This window comes from Panthera tigris, chromosome B4, assembly GCF_018350195.1.
Source record: "Panthera tigris isolate Pti1 chromosome B4, P.tigris_Pti1_mat1.1, whole genome shotgun sequence".
NCBI classification, from domain to species: domain Eukaryota; kingdom Metazoa; phylum Chordata; class Mammalia; order Carnivora; family Felidae; genus Panthera; species Panthera tigris.
This window is the reverse complement of record NC_056666.1, coordinates 52,056,583-52,081,145: the sequence shown is the minus strand read 5'-3', so window position 1 is coordinate 52,081,145 and position 24,563 is coordinate 52,056,583. Positions and strand designations below refer to the sequence as shown.

General features: G+C 36.8%; 1 protein-coding gene across 3 annotated transcripts in view; it reads right to left on the bottom strand.

The window, feature by feature from the left end:
• Nucleotides 1–215: 215 nt before the first annotated feature.
• The window catches only part of AEBP2 (AE binding protein 2), a 92,857-nt gene continuing 68,509 nt past the window's right edge, over nt 216–24,563 (bottom strand). The window contains exon 9 of one of the 3 annotated variants that reach the window (XM_042991855.1): nt 216–405. In XM_042991855.1, the coding sequence (XP_042847789.1) occupies nt 366–405 (40 nt within the window). In that variant the 3' untranslated portion in view covers nt 216–365. Of the gene's footprint in view, nt 406–17,827; nt 17,913–21,516; nt 24,062–24,563 lie in introns of those variants that run through there. The other 2 variants (XM_042991856.1, XM_007072870.2) reach the window with 2 other exon arrangements.

Below are 24,563 nucleotides of genomic sequence, written 5' to 3'. Positions count from 1 at the left end.
AAACAATACAGGGGCACCTGGCTGGCTCAGTTAAGAGTCTGACTCTTGATTTTGGCTCAGGTCATGATCTCGAGGTTCATGGGATCAAGCCCCATGTTGGGCTCCGTGTTGACAGCACAGAGCCTGCCTGGGATTCTCTCTCTCCCTCTCTCTGCTCTGCCCCCATTCATCCTTTCTCTCTCTCTCTCTCTCTCCCTCAAAATAAATAAACTTTAAAAAATTAACATAAATAAACATGCAAACAATACCAAGTGTTGATGACGATATGGAACACCTGAACTTTTATTCACTAATGCTAGACATGGTACAACCATTTTGGAAAACAGTGTGGCTATTTCTTCTTATACAATTAAACATACTTACACTTACCATATATCCCAGCATTTCCACATGTTGGTATTTACCCTAGAGAAATGAAAACATATGTCCACACAAGACTTTGACACAAATACTCATGACAGCTTTATTCTTAATAGCCAAAAAATGGAAGCAATCTAAATGTCCATCCATTACAGGTGAATTGCAGTACATCCATGCAATGGAACACTACACAGCAATACAAAGGGACAAACTATTAATAAGCCGTGCAAAAGAAGTCTGACACAAAAAATTACAACATGATTCCAATTATATGAAACCCTAGAAAAGAATCCTAATTTATGGTGGCAGGAAGGTGGTAAGCAGTTGCTTGGGGCTGAGCTGAGGGTAAAGGAACAGACTTGAATGGGACATAAGAGAACTTCTTGGGGTGATGGAAATGTCCCATACCCAGGCCTAGATCTTGGCTCCTAAATGTTCTCTCCCTTAAATGGAGCCGGGACTCCTTAGAAAAATGCTCAGGGAAAGTGCAAAGTGAACAAAGCAAGTATAAGTTGAGTCTAGAATAACTCGTTGTGCCAGGAAAGAAGGGCTCACCAAATGGGGACACATCAAAAAAGAAAGGGAAAAGACAGAAGAATGCCAACAAATAAATACCTAAAGATGACAGAAATTGAAAACCATCATTTTATGATACCATCGTCATAACTGACTCAGGCTATAATTACGGATATTGAAACCACTGGATAAAAGACTGATGGAAAACAGAATTTAGAAAAACATGGCAGACTACTTGCCAAAAGATCAAATATCAATAATAATTGGACAAACCTCTATTATGTGCCTCCTCATGTATTGCACTTAAGTGACCAAAACATCACCTACATATTACTGTAAGTATTGCTGTAAGTAAATGTTCCAGATCAGTCTCGAGAAAGATATTGGACAAATCTAAATTAAGGGTTATTCTGTAAAATAACTGACCTGGACACTTCAAAAACTGTGTCATGAAAGACAATAATAATAATAATAATAATAAAGCTACTAAACTATACTGGTTAGCCTAAAGGAGAGTTAAAGAGACAAAACAAATAAATGTATCACTTGTTCCTTCATTGGGTCTTTGTTATAATAACTATAAAGTTCACGTGGACAACTGGGGGAAATTTGAACATAATTAGGTAATACTGTTGCATTAACATTATATTTCTGGAAGTGATTAATTGTATCTTCTTAGGAGACAAGCCTGAAGTATTTAGGGGTGATGTCTACAAAGAGCTCTCAAGTGGTTCAGCAAAATGTATGTGCGTGATGCCAAGGTGGTCATGGAAAAGCAAATAGGACAAAATGCAAAGAAAAAAAAAAAGAAGAAGAAAGTGAAGAAAAAGCAAAACTTCATTGTCAGAAACAAAAGAATACTTAAATAAATGAAAAAGATACATGTTCTGGGTAGGAAAACTCAATACTGTCAAGATGTCAATTCTTACGTAGTAAGAATACTGTATTTCTCCATTCATTTGAAATGACACTTTTCTTATATAATAACTCCTGTATTATAAAAGTGGAACTTCAATGAAGAATTTAAGATTATATTTTAAATGGTACTGGTTAGGGGCACCAGGGTGGCTTAATAAGTTAAGTTCCAACTTTGGCTCAGGTCACAATCTCACAATTTGTGAGTTTGAGCCCTGCATTGGGCTCTGTGCTGATAGCTCAGAATCTGGAGCTTGCTTCAGATCCTGTGTCTCCGTCTCTCTCTGCCCCTCCCCCATTCTCTCTCTCTCTCTCAAAAATAAATAAACATTAAAAAATGTTTTAATAAAAAAGAATGGTATTGGTTAACTGTTAGAAGCAAAGGGCAAGAAGTAAACCCTAGCTTCAAAATATACATTAAAAAAAATCAGCTGCATTACAGAGTCAAAAAAAATTTTAAGCCATTTCTTCAACAAAAAATAAGGGGAGGAAGGAAGGGGAAAATATGGAGGAGATACTTACAGATTAAAAGAAACTTCAATATGTATCAAAAAAAAGCAATGGGTGGACCTTACTTGATAACTAATTTCAAATTTTTAAAAACAATTATAAGTCAATTAGGAAAATGAAACTAAATGACGGATATTAGATTCTTTCCCTAAATTCTTTATAAGTGATCATGTGGTTATGTTTTAAAAAGTGAAACCCTAAATATCAACAGATTAAATGATATTCAGATGTCTGGAATTTGTTCCAAACTGCCCAAAGAGGGTCTGGAGGCAGATAGAGATGGAATAAGATTGGCCATATATTGATATTTGCTAAAAATGAGTGATAGGTACCACAGGTTCATTATGCCTCTCTCTACTCTTAAATATGGTTAAAATTTTACATAATTGGGTTTTTTAATGAAACCAAGAAATAATCTGAAGTAAACAACTTATTCAGATATTAGATGGGAAAGGACTGTCTATACATTAACAAGAAAAGATAAATAATGAAAAAGATTGAGATTTGATTAAAAATCTGTTTAAAAATAACAAAAGTTAGACAAACACTACCTACAACATACAAAAGGATTAGTATTCTTAGATATGTGAATAATAAAATAAGAAATATAACTGACCACAGGCACCTGGGTGGTTCCATCAGTTGAGAGTCTGACTTGGGCTCAGATTATGATCTCGCAGTTCATGGGTTTGAGCCCCATGTCAGGTTCTGCTGACAACTCAGAGCCTGAAGCCTACTTCAGATTCTGTGTCTCCCTCTCTCTGACCCACCCCCACTCACACTCTGTCTCTCAAAAATAAATAAACATTAAAAAAATTTTTTTAAGAAATATAATTGACTAATAAGTATAATAATATATCCAGTCTTTATTGTAGTAAAATAAATGTAAATTAAAACAATGAGCTCTCCTTTATACTTCTTAATGTTTTTTTATTTTAATGATAATATTCAAGATTGGAAGAGTACTTAAAAACAATGCCACATATCATTTCTAGAATGCAAATAACAAAAGACACCAGAACTAAAAAAAGGCTTCTACTCTTTGAGAAAGTAATTCCCATTGCAGGAACTTAATTTAGGGAAGTAACCAAATACACAAAGTTTTCAGTTCAAAGATGTTTATGAAAGCACTATTTATACTGGTGAGACACTGGAAACTGAAATATTAAAGGACAGGTTACCTGCCCACTGAAGTACAGCACACACATACAATATTACATCAGCACTAGGAGTCCAATGATGTGAAGATGCTCAACTTATCCACGATCCTTTATTAACCTAACCTGAAAAAAAATCTGTGTAGATAGAAGAAAACATCCTCAATACGTTGATACCCAATATATTAACAAAACATGATTAGATCATATTCTTTTTTAATGTTTTTATTTATTTTTGAAGGAGAGAGAGAGACAGAGCATGAGTGGGGGAGGAGCAGACAGAGAGGGAGACACAGAATCCGAAGAAGGCTCCAGGCTTTGAGCTGTCAGCACAGAACCCGATGAGGTGCTCGAACTCACAGACTACAAGATCATGACCTGAGCTGTAGTTGGATGCTTAACCGACTGAGCCACCCAGGCACCCCAATTAGATCATAAATTTTGCTTATTTTTGTCAGTTTTTCCTAAATTCTCTACTTTGAATATGTTACTTTCATATTTAGAAAATGTTCAAGGAGACTATTTCAGACTTTGGAAAATGTACTTTGTTGGCTAGGAATTACTCTAATTTTTTGTTCTTTTGATTTGTTTTTTGAGAGAGAGAGAGGGCACAGTGAGCGAGGCGCAGAGAGAGAGTGAGAGAGAGAGAAGTGGGGCTCACCTGAAGCAGGGCTTGCTTGAGCTCACCTAACGTGGCACTTGAACTCAGGAACCGTGAGATCATGACCTGAGCCGAAGCCAGATACTTAACCAACTGAGCCACCCAGGCGCCCAACTTTTTGTTCTTTTACCAAGGGGCTCAGGTAAAAAGAAACACAAATGAACAATGCTCAAAATGAAGTCACCATTTTCACTTGTATGTTATCCTGCTATTTTAAGTAAAAACTATCTGGAGTGTTCCAGTTTCTTCTGAAATTTCGACCTGTTTTCTCCTCCCAAAAGTAAAGCCTACACAACTTAAATGGAGATTCAATACATATTTCCTCCTTATGAATTAGCTAATCTTGTAACCTAAAAGGAAGGCTTCCTTCGGACATGACATACTATCTCCTGTGGGGTCCACCAGTCCCTGGGTCTTGTCACTGAGACAGTAATTGATTTAGAACCAAAACCTCCTTCTTCCATACTGTGTACATAAAAGACTGCAAACAACTAAGAGGTTTGTTCATCAATTTTCCAAATATCCTAAGTTTTCCTCTTAACTTCTATCTGGCTAGTCCTAGATGAAAAGCAAAAACTCCCCCAATTTCTCCTGTAAATCATGGCCAAAGGAACATTTCTCAGCTAGTTATATGGCACCTAGTAAAAACGAGTTCAGATATTTTTCATTAGATAAAGGGGAGAAATCTACAACCACAAAATTGGAGCAGTCTGCACAAACTATGGCTGTAAATGAGAGTTGTTGCCTAAGCCAAGTAGGCAAATAAAATTTGTCAAAGCCATTAGCCTTTCAAAACCCAGCTGCACTCTACTGCTCTTTTCACAGGGAAATGATCTCCATTCTTGATCACTAATGCCCTTAGCGGTTATTAGGAGATTTGTAAATTTTAAAAGAACTCTAGAGACAAATCTAACATCACAACAACATCACCGTTCATTCACTTAACAAATACTTCTTGAGCACATATGTACATAAAGGCTTTTTTTTTTCCTGCTGCCTTCTAAATAGTCTATAAACTCAGTATACTTCTTTCTTCTTTTTCTTAATTTTTTTTTTTAACGTTTATTTATTTTTGAGACAGAGAGGGACAGAGCATGAACGGGGGAGGGTCAGAGAGAGGGAGACACAGAATCTGAAACAGGCTCCAGGCTCTGAGCTGTCAGCACAGAGCCCGACGCGGGGCTTGAACTCACGGACCGCGAGATCATGACCTGAGCCGAAGTCGGCCGCTTAACCGACTGAGCCACCCAGGCGCCCCAACTCAGTATACTTCTATATACACTCTATGCCTGGTCCTATTCTTGGATTGATTTTTTTTTAATGGGAATAAATAGATATCTCTAATTTTCTTTTTTTTTTTTTTTTAATCTTTATTTATTTTTGAAAGAGAGAGAGACAGCATGTGAGTGTGGGAGGAGCAGAGAGAGGGAGACACAGAGTCCAAAGCAGCCTCCAGGCTCTGAGCTATGAGCACAGAGCCCGACGTGGGGCTCGAACTCACAAGCCATGAGATCATGACCTGAGCTGAAGTCGGACACTCAACCGACTGAGCCACCCAGGCGCCCCTAGATACCTCTATATTTTTAATGAAAAGTGAGCATCTTGATTTAAAGAATATTCCTTTAGGGACACCTGGGCGACTCAGTTAAGCGTCCAACTTCAGCTCACGTCATGATCTCATGACTTGTGAGTTCGAGCCCGCGTGGGGCTCTGTGCTGACAGCTCACGGCCTGGAGCCTGCTTCAGATTCTGTGTCTCCCTCTCTCTCAGCCCCACCCCTGCTCACGCTCTGTCTCTGTCTCTCAAAAATAAACATATAAATAAATAAATAAATAAATAAATAAATAAATAAATCAATCAATCAATCAATCTCCTTTACAGATTACTTCTTAGGAGCTACTTAAAGGAAACAAGAAATACCTGCATCTGAGACTGAAATCCTTGAAAGAGAAAAGATCAAATTGGAAACATTATCAGAAATAAATTCATTTTCCTGCATTTGACCCAACTGAGTTTTAAATAACCCTGATCATATCTTATTATAAACATACTTCAGCTATAACACACTGGTTGTTCAATATTACAGATTACAAAATTCTTATTAACAGAAAGACGTTATACCCTTTAGATTTACATATAAAAAATTAGTAAATGGCACATACTTTAAGCAAGATATGCCAACTAGAACCATTATTTTCTACTTTCATCATGTTGTATTCACATAAAGGGTGAAAAACTGCTTCTGAAAAAGCAGTTTAATTTTAGGAAGTCTTTTATATTCATTCAATAACAATTTTTGAACATCTTCCAAAATATAAAACATGGTAGAGACTAAAATAGAGACAAATATAACATGATGCATGTCAGTTATAATGATTTTAGAGTACTTATGATTTATGTGACGCTTGCCTCCATGCATAGTCTTGATCTCCGCTACTATTCTTATGATCATTCTGATTCCAAAATGCATATAAAGGATTAATGGCACACTCTAGCCTCTCAGTTACTGGACTTCCTTACATCCAATGATCACATCCTCACTCTCACCTCAATCACCCACTCTCAACGGGATCTGTTGGATATTTAGCTTAGCAACTAAGGTATCATGAGCAGTCTTAATTTCAAGCAGTCTGCTCAGACCAAACTCCTGCCTTTCCAGTTCATTTCCTCTAGTGACAATGAGTCCAATAGTTCTTCAACCCCACCAGAACCTGTGATCTCTTGATATTTTATTCCCTAACCAAACTGGATTCCACAGACCACATATTTTCCTAGGAATCTCTTCCTCCATTCTACCTGCCTAGTAAAATTCAACTTTTAGTTAAAACCAACCTTCCACTAACTCCACACCTGCACCCACATAGTTCACTGTGGCTGAGGGAAAATGTACATAGTAATGGTATCTGCTCTCACTTTAAAGTTAGGATGACAGGGGAACCTGGGTGGCTCAGTCAGTTGAGCATCCGACTCTTGAATTTGGCTCAGGTCAGTATCCCAGCATCGTGGGACTGAGCCCCAAGTTAGGCTCCATGCTGAGCATGGAGTCTGCCTAAGATTCACACTCTCTCTCTCTCTCTCTCTCTCTCTCTCTCTCTCCCTCTGCCCCCACCCCACTCATGCCTGTGTTCTGTCTAAACTAAAAATTCAAATTAAAAAAATAAGTTAGGATAAACCTCATGTTAGCTCAGTGCTATTACATTTCCTTATTCCATTCACCCTTCCAGATAATTTTCACACCTTTGTCTCTCTTCCTGGGAGAAAATGGAATACATCCAGTTGCCTACTCACTTCTGGCACTCAGATGTCTAAATAGGCATCTCAAATTTAACCTAACTCATTTGCTCCACCAAATCTTATTCTTCCCCAAACTAGTAAGGTGTTCCACCTTTTACTCAGTTGTTCAAATATCCTTACAGTCACCCCTCTACACACACACACACACACACACACACACACACACACACTCTCTCTCTCTCTCTCTCTCTCTCTCTCTCTCTCTCTCTCTCTTCAACTCCTACCCCTTCTTGCCAAACCCCTTCTTGCCAGTGCCAATACCTCAGTTGACTCATACAAAACCCTCAATTGCTTTCCCTGCTTCTACTCTTGTGTGAACAATACACTCTGTTCCCCATAAAGCAACCAGTAATCCTTTTAAGGTAAGTCCTATCCCATTCACCTACTCAACACCCTCCAGTGACTCTGGTTATATTCAGAATAAAACCCAGAGTGTTCTCCAACAGATTATGAGACCCTAAATTACTAGTTAGCAAACTAGGGTCAACAGGCAAAACCTGGCTCATTGCTTGTGTTTGTAAAAAAGGCTTTTATGAGGGGCACCTGGCTGGCTCAGTGGGTTAGGCATCTGACTTCTGCTCAGGTCATGACCTCATGGATCATGGGTTTGAGACCAGCATTGGGCTCTGTGCTGACATCTCAGAGTCTGGAGCCTGCTTCTGATTCTGTGTCTCCCTCTCTCCCTGCCCCTCCCCTGCTTGTGCTTGCTTTTGCTCGCTTTTTCTCTCTCAATAATAAAACACTAAAAAAATTTTAAAAAAAGGTTTTTCTGGAACACAGCCACACCCACTTGTCCATGTAACACCTGTGGCTGCTTTCCTGCTACAATGTCAAAGATTAGCAGCTATGACAGAGACCTTAAAGCACCCAAATATTTTTACTGAAAGAAGTTTGATGTGCCTCTGGTCTCCCCTCACTCGCTGTGCTCCAGCCACATTGGTGAGCTTCTTCTTCCATGCTGAGCCCACTGCCACCTCAGGCCTCGGTACTTACACCCTCTGCCCAGAACATGCTTCTCCCACATGCCCCACATAGATCAGGCCTCTCTGCTCACATTACCACCACAAAGAGAACTTCCCTGACTGTGCCAATAAAATAGCGTCCAACATTTCTAGCTCCTCACTCTGCTTTACTCCTCTCTATGGCCCTTAGGAGTGACCTCCTATAGGTCATCCCTCGCTTCCCCATGGAATGTAAGTTCCATCAGTGCAGGCCTTTTGTTCCAGTCACTCCTGTATGCCCAGCACACTGCACATAGCAGGAATTCAGCAGGCACCGAACAAATGAATTTTTTTGATCCGCATTTGATCCTTTTTGCTCATCTGATTCCTTTTTTTTCTTTGAGTTCCTTTATTTTGAATAGATGGGAGAGGAAAAACAAACTTAAAAATCATAGGAACAAAAATTCTGTAATTCTGCCTGAGAATGCTTAATCTAAGAGGATATAAATTATATAACAGGCCATCTGAAAATACATCCCTGATCCTTGTATATGTTTAATTCTCATTGTCAGTAATGAAGCCAGAGAAATGGATGAATCAATAGCAGATTACTATTTATTTCTAACAGTTTGAATTCTGGTTTCTAGTCCGGCAAGGAAGGAATTTGGAAGACATCATCACTCTGTCCTAGGAACAAGTGAAAACGCTGAATTGTAAATCAACAACTCTTCTTAGATCCATTAGAGAATTGAGATCACATGGCCAACCCCTGCTCCCAAAACTAGAGAGACAGCTGGATACAGAGAATCACAACTTACCTGCGGCAGAAATCTCCATGGGAACCAGTACTGGGGTAGAAAAACCTAACCTGTAATTGGCTAATTGAGAAGGTTCGATGTGGACAAATTTGAGAGGTGAAAACTCCAAGGGGACCCAGTCATAGGGAAGGGCTTCCTATAATTTTCTAAGTTTTACCTCCAGGAGTTCTAACAAATCTCATAGTGAAGACAGAAAAAGCCCTTTCCTGTTTTTGGCAGAAGAGAGAAAGTAGACATTTTGAAATACGCCCAAAGCATTCATCAGTTCTTAACAAAACCTGCCCTCATAGGAAACTATTTTACCAGAACCTAAATATATTTACAAGGTTTTATGAGAGCCTAACTGACCGGGGAGAAGTCTTCCAGTGGGAGAAGGTCAATACCCAATTCCAGCCTCCTCCAGCCATGCTGCCCCGCCTGAGGAGGGAGAAACAGGAAGCAGTTGTGAAGGTCACAGCCTCAGGGCACATGCTCACCTAATCAGGGGACTATAGACCACTTGCCCTCCCCCAATACCTCATCACCACACTGCCCAGGCCTATTCACCACAGCACGCTGCACCAGGCACATCATGTCCTGCTTTCAACAATTACATGGATCCTAAAGGGCAAAAAGCACACTTTAAAGACACAGAGTAAGCCCTGAGATACAGCAGGCATGTTGGAATTATTAGACTGAGAAATTTTAAAACTTAATATGGTAAGAGAGGATTAATATGCTAATGAAAAAAGTAGACAACCTTTAAGAACAGAGTAATGGAAGCAGAGAGATGGAAATTAACAGAATCAAAAAAAAATGCTAGAGGGGCGCCTGGGTGGCTCAGTCAGTTAAGCGTCCAACTTCGGCTCAGGTCATGATCTCTCGGTCCGTGAGTTCGAGCCCCATGTCGGGCTCTGTGCTGACAGCTCAGAGCCTGGAGCCTGTTTCGGATTGTGTCTCCCTCTCTCTGACCCTCCCCTGTTCATGCTCTGTCTCTCCCTGTCTCAAAAATAAATAAAACATTAAAAAAAAAAATTTAAAAAAAATGCTAGAAATCAAAAACACTGTAAATGACTGGATACAGTTGAGGAAAGCATCTGTGACCTTGGGGTATATCAATAGAAATTTCCAGAACTAGGATGCTTGGGTGGCTCAATTGGTTAAGCATCTGACTCTTGATTTTGGCTCAAATCATAGTTTCACACTTCATGAGATTGAGCCCCTTGTCAGGCTCTGCACTGACAGCAAAGGGCCTGCTTGGGATTCTCTCTCTGCCCTTCCCCCCCCCCCACTCTCTCTCTCTCTCTCTCTCTCTGTCAAAATAAATAAATAAACATTAAAAAAAAAAACTTCCAAAACTGAAAAGCAAAGCAAACAAACAAACAAAAGAAGGAACAAAATGTCCAAGGACCGTGGGACCACTACAAAGGCACAACATACATGTAATGGGAATACAAAAAGAGAGAGAAATAAACAGAAGAAATATGTGAAGCAAAGGAGACTGAGAATTTCCTAACATTAATGTCAGACAGCAAACCACAGATACAGGAAGCTCAAAGAATAAGCAGGATAAAAATAAAAACAAACAACAAAAAAATTTACTACTAGGCATATCATATTCAAACTGCAGAAAATCAAAGATAAGGGAAAAATCTTGGAAGAAGTCAGAGGCAAAAAATATCTTCTCTACAGAGGAGCAAAAATAAGAACAATATCAGACAACACCTCAGAAACTATGCAGTTAAGGAAAGTGGAATGCAATATTTAAAGTGTTGAGGGAAAAAGATAATAATAAAGTACTGAAAGAAAAAAAAAGCTAGAATTCGGTATCCTGTGAAATTATCCTTCAAAAGTGAAGGAGAGACACAAACACCATATGATTTCATTTATATGTGGAGTCTAAAAAACAAAATAAATGAACAAAACAGAAACAGACTCAGATACAGAGAACAATCCGGTTGCCAGAGGGGAGGGGAGGTGGGAGGATGGGTGAAATAGAGGGAAGGGATTAAAAACATACTTCCAGTTATAAAATGCACAGCAGAGACAATATAGTTAACAATATGATAACAATTTTGTGTGGTGACATATGGTGGCTAGATTTGTCATGGTGATCATTTCATAATGTGCATGTGTGTGTGTGTGTGTGTATAGAAGCACTATGTTGCATACCTGATACTACTATGTCAACTACACTTCAATTTAAAAAAAAAGTAAAGGAGAAATGCTTTCTCAGGCAAACAAAAATTGAGGGAATTTGTTACCAGTAACCTGCCTTGCAAGAAATATTAAAAGATGTTCTTCAGGGGGTTCCTGGCTGGCTCAGTTGGTACAGCATGTGACTCTTGATCTCGGGGTTATAAATTTAAGCCCCATGTCAGGCATAGAGCCTACTTAAAAAATCAATAATAAATAAAATATATTTTTTAAGTTCTTCAGGGGCACCTGGGTGGCTCAGTTGGTTAAGCCTCTCACTTAGGCTCAGGTCATGATCTCACTGTTCACAAGTTCGAGCCCTGCATCAGGCTCTGTGCTGACAGCTCAGAGCCCGGAGCCTGCTTCAGATTCTGTATCTCCCTCTCTCCCTGCCTCTCCCCTGCTCATGCTCTGTTTCTCAAAAATGAATGAAAGTTAAAAAAAAAAAATTTTTTTTTTAAGTTCTTCAGAGAGAAGGAAATGATATAGGTCAGAAGCTCAGATCTGTATAAAGGAAGAGCAATAGAGAAGAAATAAGAGAGGATGAAATATTCACTTTTTTTTTTTTTTTTTTTGCCATATTTACTTTGTTACATGTTGCAAATTAAAAGTAACTTCAGGGGCACCTGGGTGGCTCAGTTGGTTGAGCATCCAACTTCAACTCAGGTCATGATCTCGTGGTTTGTCAGTTCCAGCCCTGCGTTGGGCTCTGTGCTGACAGCTCAGAGCCTGGAGCCTGCTTTGGATTCTGTGTCTCCTCCTCTCTCTGCCCCTCCCATGCTCTCTCTCTCAATAATGTTAAAAAACAAAAACAAAAACAAAAACAAAAACACGTTATTTTAAGTAATTTCAAATTGTTTTAATGTTTATTTATTTGGGGGGGTGGGCATGGAGAGGAAGAGGTGGAGAGAAAGAGAGGGAGAGGCAGAGGCAGAGGGAAAGGGAGAGGGAGAATCCCAAGCAGGCCCTGTGCTTTTATCACAGAGCCTGATGCGGGGTCTCAATCCTTTGAACCGTGAGATCATAACCTGACCTGAAATCAAGAGTCAGATACTTAACCGACTAAGCTACTCAGGCGCCGCACCCCCCCCCCTCACCCCACTCAGTTTTTTCAAGTAATTTCGAACTAAAAAGGAAAACAAACCAATAGTTTTCTATATTCTCTAAGGGATGGAGGAAATGATCCTAGAAGGGCATTTTAAAAGTATCTCAACCTCCAGGGAGCCTGGATGGCTCAGTTAAGTATTCAATTCTTGATTTTGGGTCAAGTCATGATCTCATGGTTTGCCCTGCACTGACAGCTGACAGGGGATCCTCTCTCTCCCTCTCTCTGCCCCTTCCCCCACTTGTGCATGTACACTTGCTCTCTCAAAAATAAACTAACAAAATATCTCAACTTCCAATCTCCATAATATGGCATCTAGGCAGACCCAGTGGCCCATATTAACAGCCACAGGAAATGCCTGCTACATACTCTTTGTTGCTTACTATAAATCACTTCTGTATTTTCTTTTGCTCTTTTTTTTCCTAGCAAAGAAGATAAAATTTCAACTGATATTAGCTAAATTTGCTTTGAATTTGTCTTGTGTTCAAATTTCCTTACAAACGATAACTATCAACTATCTTCTCCATACTAAATATTGTTCTCTACTTCAGGAAATATGTTGCTAAGTTCCTAAGTGGTTTGCCAGAATAAGTCATAATGCTGAAGGCAAAAAACAAATAATTTTTGGTTCAGTCCTATGGTAACAAGGCTGTATTTTTCCCTATTTGGAAATGCATCTAGGTAGGACTTGTCTGCCAGATTGAATATAACATACCATAAAGGCAAGACCCACTTTTAAGTGCTTTAAGGACATTTCTGATGTTTTACCTCTCACAAAGATAAAAGGAGCAACGCATTGTTCTGTATTAGGCCATTACTTTTTTACATCCCATTTTAAAAGAAAACCTGTAATGGTACAATCAAAGCATCACGGAGCTAAAAAGGACACTCATTCTAGCCCCTTACCTCACTCCAAAGCAAGTCTGAATTTGATAGTATATTTGATTAAAACCTGATATTAGGGGTGCTAATGGGCTTACTCAGTTAAACATCAGACTTCAGCTCAGGTCATGATCTCATGGTTCATGAGTTCAAGCCCCACATTGGGCTCTTTGCTATCAGGGCAGAGCCTGCTTCGGATCCTCTGTTCCCCTCTCTCTCTGCCCCTCCTCCTCTTGCCCTCTCTCTCTCCAAAATAAACATTTAAAACAAAACAAAACAAAACAAAACAAAACAAGACACCTGATCTTAACTTTCCCAGTAATGAATTCTATTATTTTAAAATCTTGGGAACTTACTCTTCAGTAAAATTTAAACTTTGAAAATTATGATTTACTTTTTTTTTTTTTTTTAATGTTTATCGATTTTGAGAGAAAGAGAATGAGCATTGGAGGGGCAGAGAGAGAGAATCCCAAGCAGGATCCGTGCTGTCAGCACAGAGCCCAACGTGGGCCTTGATCCCACGAACCATGAGATCATACCCTGAGCCAAAATCAAAAGTCAGACACTCAACTGACTAAGCCACCCAGGCTTCCTGATTTACTCCTTATTTTCTGCTATGTGGAAAGCAAGACAGAGCAGCAGCCTTTGGACTGGTATTTCCATTGCCTCTTCACCAGGCCCAGCTTTGCATCTACTACTAGACAGGGTGGCCCAAACAAATCTGACCATCATTTCCCTTCTTGCAACCTTAAATTACTTACACTAATTTTTTACGTAAAGTGCAAACTGTGACAAATGGAGATGAGACCCTCAGCAGGGGACCCTCCCTACTTCTGCAGACTTCCCACACACCCATTAGGCAACCCCTCCACCTAAACACCAGGCTGTTCCTTGCTGCGGCACATGGAGATCCTATCTTAAACCACCCCATGTCCCCCTCCATTCTCCAGCACTAAGTTGGTCATAATCTTTAAAAGGTAACTGTGGGTTCTCCTCTGAGGGGAGCCCACACTGATCCTCTGGGACTAGCCAAATGCTCTCTGTGCTTCCACCATGCTCCAGACAGAGCTCCAACATGACACTTCACACTGGACAGAAATTGTTACACATACTTCTCCCTACTCCCAAGTCTGCAAAGCATAAAGAGAACGCATTCATTTTTGTTCAAAGTAGTAAGTTTGTGTTGGGTACTAAATATTTATACAATTGTACTAAACTTTTTGTCTTCTTTGAACATGCCATTTCCTCCGGCAAATTTCACCATGTCCTACATCCAGTTTATTTTTATTTTTATTTTTTTAAGTAGGTTTCACGCCCAGCATGGAGCCCATTGTGGGGCTTAAACTCATAACCCTGAGACCAAGACCCAAGCTGAGTCGGTCACTTAACCGACTGAGCCACCCAGATGCCCCTTCTATGTCCAGTTTCAAAGTTGCTTTCTCTGGGATATCACTCACAAATTCTGTAAGAAATTTCTCCAAATACTTGTTATTTACATGATCTTGGAAACATCATTCACCCTCTCTGCAGCTGCTTCCTCCACCATAAAATGGAGTAATATCAACTTGTTATTGTAAGGATTAAATGAGTTAATGTACTAAGAACAGAGTCTGGTACTTGGTGTTCACTATTCCTATTATTCCAAGCGATAATGTTAATGCCTACTTAACCCACATTATTAAGGAAAAATATGTAACATGACTCACTTAACTGCAAATGATATATCCAATTAAGGGGTTAAATTCACAATATATATAGAACTCGTACAACTCAACACCAAAAAAATATAATCATCCAATTAAAAGATGGCAGATGACCTGATGGAAATTTTTCCGAAGAAGACAGTGATTAACAGACACATAAAAAGATGCTCAATTTTCACTAATCATCAGGAAAGTGCAAATCATAACCACAATGAAGAGGCACCTGGATGGCTCAGTTGGTTGAGCATCCAACTCTTGCTCTTGGCTCAGGTCATGATTGCAATCATGTTGTGGGATCAAACCCTACATGGAGCCTGCTTAAGATTCCTTCTCCCTCTGCCCCTCTCTCCCACTTACACTCCCTCTAAAATAAAAAACAAAACAAAACAACAGAAAAACCTATAGTGAGGTATAGTGAGGTATCACCTCACTTGAGTCACACTGGCTAGTATCAAAAACACAAGAAATAAAAGGTGTTGGTAAGGATGTGGAGAAAAGGGAACTTCTGTTCACTGTTGGTGGGAAAGCAAATTGGTGCAACCAATGTGGAAAACAGTATGAAGATTCCTCAAACAATTAAAAATAGAAATACCATATGACCTAGTAATTCCACTGCTAGGTGTTTAAAGAAACACAAAACCTGTAATTCAAAAAGATATATGCATCCTTATGTTTATTGCATAATTATTTACAATAGCCAAGATATGAAAGCAGCCCAAGTGTCCATTAATAAAGTATGGTATATGTGTGTGTGTGTAAAATATACAATATATATACATATGTATTGTAATATGTATATATTGTAATGTATATTATGTATGTACTAATATATTATGTATTAATATGCATATGTATTGTATTGTAATATGTATATAACTGTATATTGTACACACACACACACATATATATTATGTATATGTAAAAATAATGAAATACCAATCAGCAATAAGAAAAAAGATCTTGCCTTTTGCAACAATATGGATGGACCTAGAGGGTATTTTGCTAAGTGAAATAAGTCAGAGAAAGGCAAATATTATATGACTTTACTTATACATGGAATCTAAACAAATGAGTAATAATTTTTTTCAAAAGACTCATAAATAAAGAGCAGAAACTGATGTGGGGTGGTGGGAGAAGCAGGTGAAGGGGATTAAGAGATATAAACTTCCAGTTATAAAGTCATGTGGATGACAAGTACAATGTAGAGAATATAGTATTATGTAATGTACGGAACTGTTGAATAACTATATTGTACGCCTGACACGAATGTAACATTGTCTAGCAACTAGATTTCAATTAAAAAAATTTCTGGCTGAAACATAAAATAAAAAATAAAATGTCACACTGGTTAAAAAAGAAGTGACTCATTTAAATTGGTGTTTGGTACACAGGCTGTAAGGGATAAGCAGTTGTCTTAGTGTACCTAAATTTTTTATCACAAGTAACTAGAACCATTGATCATTCTTTACCACCATTTGGCAGCTGATAAGCATATCAAATAGTATCTGTCTCTACTAGGTCTTAGGTTGAATTCCTGAATAAGCATTCAGTTTTTAAATGCTTTTCCAAGGGGTGCCTGGCTGGCTCAGTTGAGAAGCATGTACTCTTGATCTCATGAGTTTGAGCCCCATGTTGGGTGTAGAAATTACCTAAATAAAACTTAAAAAAAAAAAAAAAAAAAAAAAAGAAAGAAAGAAAATGGTCTTCCAGCTTCTGCCTTTGCTCCCTTATAGTCAATTCTTCAGTCTGGGTGACTCTTGAAAAACATAATCCAGATCCTTTTCTCAAATTCCTCCAATGGCTCCCCATCTGCTCAAAGATAAAGTCCTTTCACAACAACCCCAGCCCTACAACACACCATGCATGATGTAATGTAAGCTCCAAGCAGCTGGAATTTTTAATGTTTTGTTGAATGCAGCATCACCAGTACCTGGAATCCTAGTAGGACAACGTAAGAAACTCATGTGTATTTAAATAAATGATCTTGCCTCAAGGGTTTTTACACTTGCTGTTCTCTCTGCCAGGAATGCTAATCCCTCAGATACCTCATGACTTCCCACTCAGCCTCTCAGGGCTTTGCTCAAATGTCACCGATCAATAAGGTTTTACCAACTACCCTACTTAAATCGCATCACAAATTCTCTATCCCTCCCTCCACTTTGTTTTCCTTCACAGAATTTCCACCACCTCTCCCCCTCTATATGTATTACTCATCTGCATATTGCCTGTCATCTCCCATCCCCACACTTATAAGTTCCATGAGATCAAGAATATTTTATTTTGTTCACTGCTTGAACCCGTAGCATCCAGAGCAGCGCCTTGCACATTGCAAATGCCCCAAGAGTTTGCGTTCCATTAATCTTTTATTAAATTTGAAGGCTAACAGTTAACTTCATGACATTCCCTAGTACAACAGCAACAAATTTCTTTGCTAGAAATACTTGCTCTAAAATCTCCAGTATAAATCCTTAGACTTCCATCTGAAGCCACACAAGTAACCTAAAAACTGACATAAATTATGATTAAATGGACAATTCATTCTTCAACATTGCCTAATCACATCCCAGAAGTCTTTTTGTACTTATAGTAAATCTGAAATAATGATCGGAAATAATAATCTGAAGTCAGAAGAGTTCAGAAATTTTGTGCCCCCACTACCTAAAATATGAACAGAAGATAACAAAAAATGTTCAGTATCACTAGATCAGCAGAAAATGTAAATACTTACAGTATTTATTGATCTATTTCAAGATCATTATGCTGAGTGAAAGCCAAACACAATCGAGTACATACTGTATGATTCTGTTTATTTAAATTTTAGAAAATGCAAACCAATCTACATGGAGACTAGAGCTCAGTAGTTGCCTGGGCTGGGCTGTAAGAGAAGGACAGAATACAAACAAGCATGAGGAAACTTACGGAAGTGATGGAAATGTTCTGTCTTAACTGTTGATTTCAAAGTTAGGTGCATCTGTCAAAACTCACCTAACTGTACAATTAAAATTGACTGACAAATAAAATACTTACTGAAGTTAGTTAAGATTATTTGTGTGATCACCCATGACTGGGGAGTTTTTTATTCCCCAAGAATAATCAGAAAGATGAAGGAACCTACATAGATTTCTTCCAATGACAAGACAAGACCTTACATCTCAAGTGGGTTTGAAAGGATAAGATAAACAGGTTAAGACTGTACCCATCAAACCATGCTCATCAAAACAAGGACTATACAAATCCTCTCAGGTAATAATAGCATGCCATTTTATAAATGAAAAAAAAACCGGCATAGAGGGTTCAACTTCCCCCAAACCACAGTTTTCAGCTGAAATGAGAATCAAACACAAGCGATTCTCTTAACTCACTTTTCCACCTTAGAATGACTAAAGTTAAAGGTTGGTAATATTCAAGTATTGGTACAGGGCAGGGAAAAAAGCACTGACATCCAGTTTATGTTGGCACCACCCTTTCAGAAAAACATTTCAGTAATAACAAACTTAAAATAGACACAACTCACAACTCTTTTAAGTAAGCTAATACTCCCTTTCCAGGAAATGACACTATAGAAATCTTTTCAACTATATTTTCAAGAATGCTGCTGTATTAATTACATGACAATAAATTTGTAAGCAATCTTAATGTCAACCAATAAGAAATGGCTAAATAATTTAAGGTGTATCACACCTGGCCATAAAAAAAGAATGAGATCTATACAGATGTCTTGAGTAAAAGCCAAATCCTAGAACTGAGTGTATAACAATTTAAGAAGCAAACACAAAGATTGGGAAGGAATCATCAAAATACTTATCTGGAGACCAGGAAAAGCGTGCTCAGTTGAAGGTAATGACTTTCACTTTTATCCCTATTTCTCATACTGTTAATTTCTTCATTTTTGCAAACATAATTTAATAACAAAGAAACTAAGATATATTTTTAATGACTATCAATGTTAAAGAAAAATTCTGAATGAACTGCCAACTGTTCTGAATTACATTTAAAAAGAAAATTAGACATTTTGGTTGATTTAGGGAAGAACATACAGTGAAAGAGATTCACAGAAACTTAACTAAGCTTTCTTACCTTCTATAAAGAATGACATTTACTACAATCTTTTAGGGGCATTATGCAGGTATTAAAAAGATATTTAGGTAATAAGATAACCAATTAGGCTTTCTTAATCTCTGAAATTCAAGAAGACATACCTGGGAATCTCCTGACCCACTCTTCTGCAACACTCAATGACATTTATATAAAACTATCCACACTGGGCCCAGCTATTAAGAGTAAATATGCTCATGTTTTACAATCTATTATATTCCTTTGCTACATATTCTCCAGAAAATTATTTCTGCTTTTCTAAAAGGAAAAAGACCCCAAATGTAAACTTAATATAAGAGCTATTAGGCATAGATTCATGAAATGGTTGTAATAAACATATAAATCCTTGGCAATTTCTTAATAAATTCATAAGATTTGTAAGACACATAAATTCATTAAGATTTTTCTTTAGCAGAAGCATATAAATATCAAAGAGAAAAAGGTCCTTGAGTGGGGACAATGCTCTGGGACAACAACACATTTAAATAAAGAAATCAAATGCTGGATAACTCCTTCAAAATACTATTACTTAAACATATTACTCATATCATAAATATAATTGAGGTCTTATTGTAATAAAAAAAATGGAGCTTTACCAAAAACTAAATTAAGCACCTTTTTCACAAAATTAAATAAACCAAAAATGGTTACAACTGAATATATAAAAATACAGCATCAGTAATCCTTTACACTGAGAATGCTTAGGCAAACTACAATTCCCTTTATAGGTTTATAAATAAAAGTACATAACATTATCATAGTATGGTTTAAGCTGACTGCTTCAACCCTACTAGTGTTTTATGGACAGATTTCTTCAAAATATGTTACTATAACAAGTACTCACCTATAATACTCTTTCAACAAATCCTTTACAGACTATTTTGTGCCATGTATCATGCTAGGGACTGGCTGTGGCAGAAACACTGGAAACAACTTTATAGTGGTATTGCAATTGTACATTTATTTCCTCTCTCACATTGTGAAAAGCAGTGTGGTATAGTGAAAAGAATACTGATGTAGAAAAAAATGTGGGTTGCAATTCCTGCCCTAACCACTAACAACTCCTTATGTTCAGAGTAATAGAACTATGTGTTATGTACCATGCAAAACTGATTCAGAAAAATCTGATTGGAGTATGTAAATATTTAAACAAATTTTTTTAATTAAAAATAAGAATACAGCATTTCATTACATTTTTAAGGCTCTGAGGCTCATAACCATTGGAAATGACAAAATACTCTAACCTAAAAAGAAAAAAGAATTCTGCAGGCTCTTATTTATATTAAAGCTATAATGTTAGAATTATATAACCTTCTACCAGGTCACAGATTCTTTAAGAATTAAAAAAGAAAAACATGTAAGAAATTTTCTAACAGGGGCGCCTGGGTGGCTCAGTCGGTTAAGCAGCCGACTTCGGCTCAGGTCATGATCTCACGGTCCGTGAGTTCGAGCCCCGCGTCGGGCTCTGTGCTGACAGCTCAGAGCCTGGAGCCTGTTTCGGACTCTGTGTCTCCCTCTCTCTGACCCTCCCTGTTCATGCTCTGTCTCTCTCTGTCTCAAAAATAAATAAAACGTTTAAAAAAAAAATTAAAAAAAAATTTTTCTAACAAATTTTATCCTTTTAAGAAATAGTCTCTAATTGTCTAGAAAAATATTTTTAATTTTCAAAATGTACTGTTTCCTCTCTCAAAAACCCACAACATTCAGGGTGCCTGGCTGGCTAAGTCGGGGGAGCATGCAACTCTTGATCTTGGGGTTGTGAGTTCGAGCCCCACATTGGGCATTACTTAAAAACAAAATCTTAAAAAAAAAAAAAATTCAAATAACATATATGACTTAACTACTTTTCTAAAAAAGACTATGTATGTATATTAGCATCTCTTTGTAGGTCTACAACCCTAGGCCTTCTTTACAGATAAATATCAGTTTTTCATACTGAGAATCTACCTAAACCAAGAATTTGTGTCTGCCTTTTAGAGAACTATGCAGTGGTATTAAAGGCTTAACAACAACAACAAAAGTTTATACAGAAAGCACCCAACTATTTTACAGACTCCAACCATATTTTTCCATTTAAAATTTTATCCGAGTATCTAACACTTCTGTTGATCATATATTATTAAAACAAGAATTCAAATAGCAAACAATAAAAGATGTTTTAAGTAATTGTGGCAAATTCTATCCTTTTAAGAGTACTTGCATATTTAAAACATTTTATTAAGGTGTGAAAGGGAAAAAAAGTTTTACAGTCAAAGATTTACTGACATGATTATCAATGCTTTCAATCAGAGTTAAACAAATCTTAAAATACGCATTGAGAGTTAATTATTGTCCATCTTAATTTCCTTTCATCTGAAATTCAGAAGTCATGTGTCCACTTTAGGGAAGATTTATATATGAAAAAGTTTATTAGAAAAATAAACAACTTTAAATTTTACAATATTTTCCACTTCCAAAATTCTTTTATATAGAGCAAATGTGCCTTATGGTTTAAACATAAACTTGACTTACAAAATCTCATTTAGTCCTAAAGATACAAAAACACAAATGGTGAAATTGAGAAATTCAATGTAAAAATTTTTTTTAAAAACACCATTTGTTGCAGATACCTAATATGGCAATATTTACTGAAAAGTATAAACAACTTTCACTGAACTTAATGTACTGGTGTATTACCAAAATTAACATTATCAAATCAAAATGTAGATTAAGTTGTGTGGTTTAGGTTTATTTTTCCAAAAATTTTATCAACTATACCAGGAACTGGCAAATTTTTCCTTAAAAGGTCAGAGAGTAAATATTTTAGGTTTGCAGGCCCTAAGTTCTCACTACCCAACTCTGCTACTACAGGGAGAAAGCAGTCATACTTTCTCCTGAATGGATATACCTGTGGGCTGCAGTTTGTCTGCTGCTGAACTAGACAATGGATTTTGAGTAAGAGATTATTTCAGGTGCCATATTACAAATATGTCACATATGGGGGTCAGGAGGAACAATATAAAAGAGTAAACATCACTAAATGAACTATTATAAATTAAAAATTTCACACTTATTTCCCAATCTTAATTGTATGTGTGTATATATACAAGTTACAAAACTATTTCATTTCAATTCCATATTCTTTTTGGTGTGTTAATATAGTATCAGACCAAAGTCAGATAAGCAGCAAAGTACCATGAGAGATTCAGTACTCAGAGGCTAGCTAATCAATAACCATGAAATTAGGTTTTGACATCTAAATATTTCTACACGAAAAAATTAATTTATTTGCTGTGCCCCTAAAGAAAATGAGATGTATATTTCAGATGTCGTTTTAAAATTCAATTGAATTGTTACAATTTTGAAGCTAAATGTGATTTGCTTTGTTTTATTAGAAAAAATACTCAGGCAAGGTCTACAATCATCGGTCAATTAAGAATGACTTACAAGAACATGAGGCAATAAAATAAAAAATACAGGTACAAACTATATATCTGAAACACTTCTATTTGGCAATTTTATAACAAATCAAAATTTTAAAAGAACAAAGGAGATCGCAGATTACTTCGTAGATACAGAATAAAGCAATTGATGAAGTGCTTAAGCAAAAGAAAACAAAAAAAGTAAAACACACTGCTTTCCTTTTCTTTTTAAAAAATAAATCACATTTGCTACAGATCAAATGGATAATACCCTTATTAAACAACCATTCCAGAATGTCTTATAGTAGCAGTGCTTTTATTTGCACTTCATTTAATTTTATATGACTCATTTCATGTATATAGATAGCTCTTTACCCCACTGTTAACGAATAAAGTCTCCCATAATTTTTATTATTTTAAAAATTTTTTTAAAGTAAATGAGAAATGATTTATGTATCATGGAACCTTTCCCATTTTGGAACCAAAGGCTTAATTCTATATTTTTGTCTATTCTTTTCTTTAAAAAATTTAGTGTAAAAACTGCTGGTTTTTATATCACTGTAGTAAAGTGAAAACTCCTCAATCAGGAGTATTTTTCTGCAGTTTGACTGCATATAACCACATATACTTTACAATATGTCCTTCCAACAGTAAGGAAATAATTGATTTCACGGTCACTGTCAGAAATGAGTGCCATAATTCTATTATGGGTATAGGTCCTCCCTCAAAGACTTTCTGGAAGGATGTTCAATGTGTTTTGTTCTTATAGATATTAACAGTAGTACATAGTCCCTTAAGTCTGCAAAGACATTTATTGTTAAAGAAGGTGCTTTATTAACAATTCCTCTGGCAGCACTAGTGAATTACAATATCCTTCAATATTATTTCTACCCATAATATATACATTTAACTTTCATGCCTCTAGAAAAACATCTACAGTACATTTCATAATATAAAAATATATTACAAATCTGCTGAATTATTTACAAGCAATGTTCTATTATCTCTATGCAACATTTGTTTGATACAATACTAACAAGTTACACATATTTCCATTTCTGTAAGTTAAAAAAAATCCATATGGCTTCTTGCTTACCAAGCAAGAAAGTGATTTTATTTTCCTTTTCAAAACCAACTTTGGTGCATAAAGGATTCAGTTTGAAGATACTTAAAAAAAAAAAAAAAAATACAATTTTTCTTATGTTAAGATAAAACAGCTCATAAACCAAATGCTTTCCTCAGAAAAAAATTAGAGGCTTATATAGGTTAAAATGAAAATATGAGGATTATTCAAATAATTTGAAATAGAGGTTTTTCAAAAACCGTTAACAGATTAGTTATATAGGTAAATATTAACATACTGTACTCCATGAGAAAACCCTAGTCCTGAAAAGGGAGCCACCAGACATACTGCAACACTCTTTAACAGAAATTTTCAGCCCTAATTCGATAGACGAATTTTTAGTTGATTGCAAATGTCGTTCACTGTTTGCTTAAATACAAATTGAACACTTTTCTTATCAGAGTTCTGCAAAAGAACACAAATGGCAACCAATCACATCTATTTATCATAATTATCTCTTGATAATTTTCATTGTCTAAATATTTCCTAATATGACTTCAACTCAACAGACACTGTCAAGACAAATATCCTTACAGTGCTTTTGGTATTTTAAGGGCACATGTTGTAATTGTTTTTCTTTCCAATATAAACTACTGTAATTGCTAAAGGGGGAAAAAAAAGCAGCTTAAAGCAGCAAGCATGCAAAGCCTTTAAGAAGCTGTTCCACTAAGTTGCCAGAAGAGTGTTTGCTCAGTCTCCCACAGTACCATTCCATGAAAATGTGGATATACAGTAATATATTAATATATTCCACAGAAGAGCCTACTTCATTCACAGAATGTTTACACTAAGCATAAATATTATTCTAAATACCGGATTTAAGAAAAAAAAAAAGGAAGGGGGTTATGACTCTAATGTGCAACTTTTACTAAACCCATTGTCAGTGACTAAGACTGCAGGTGTCCCC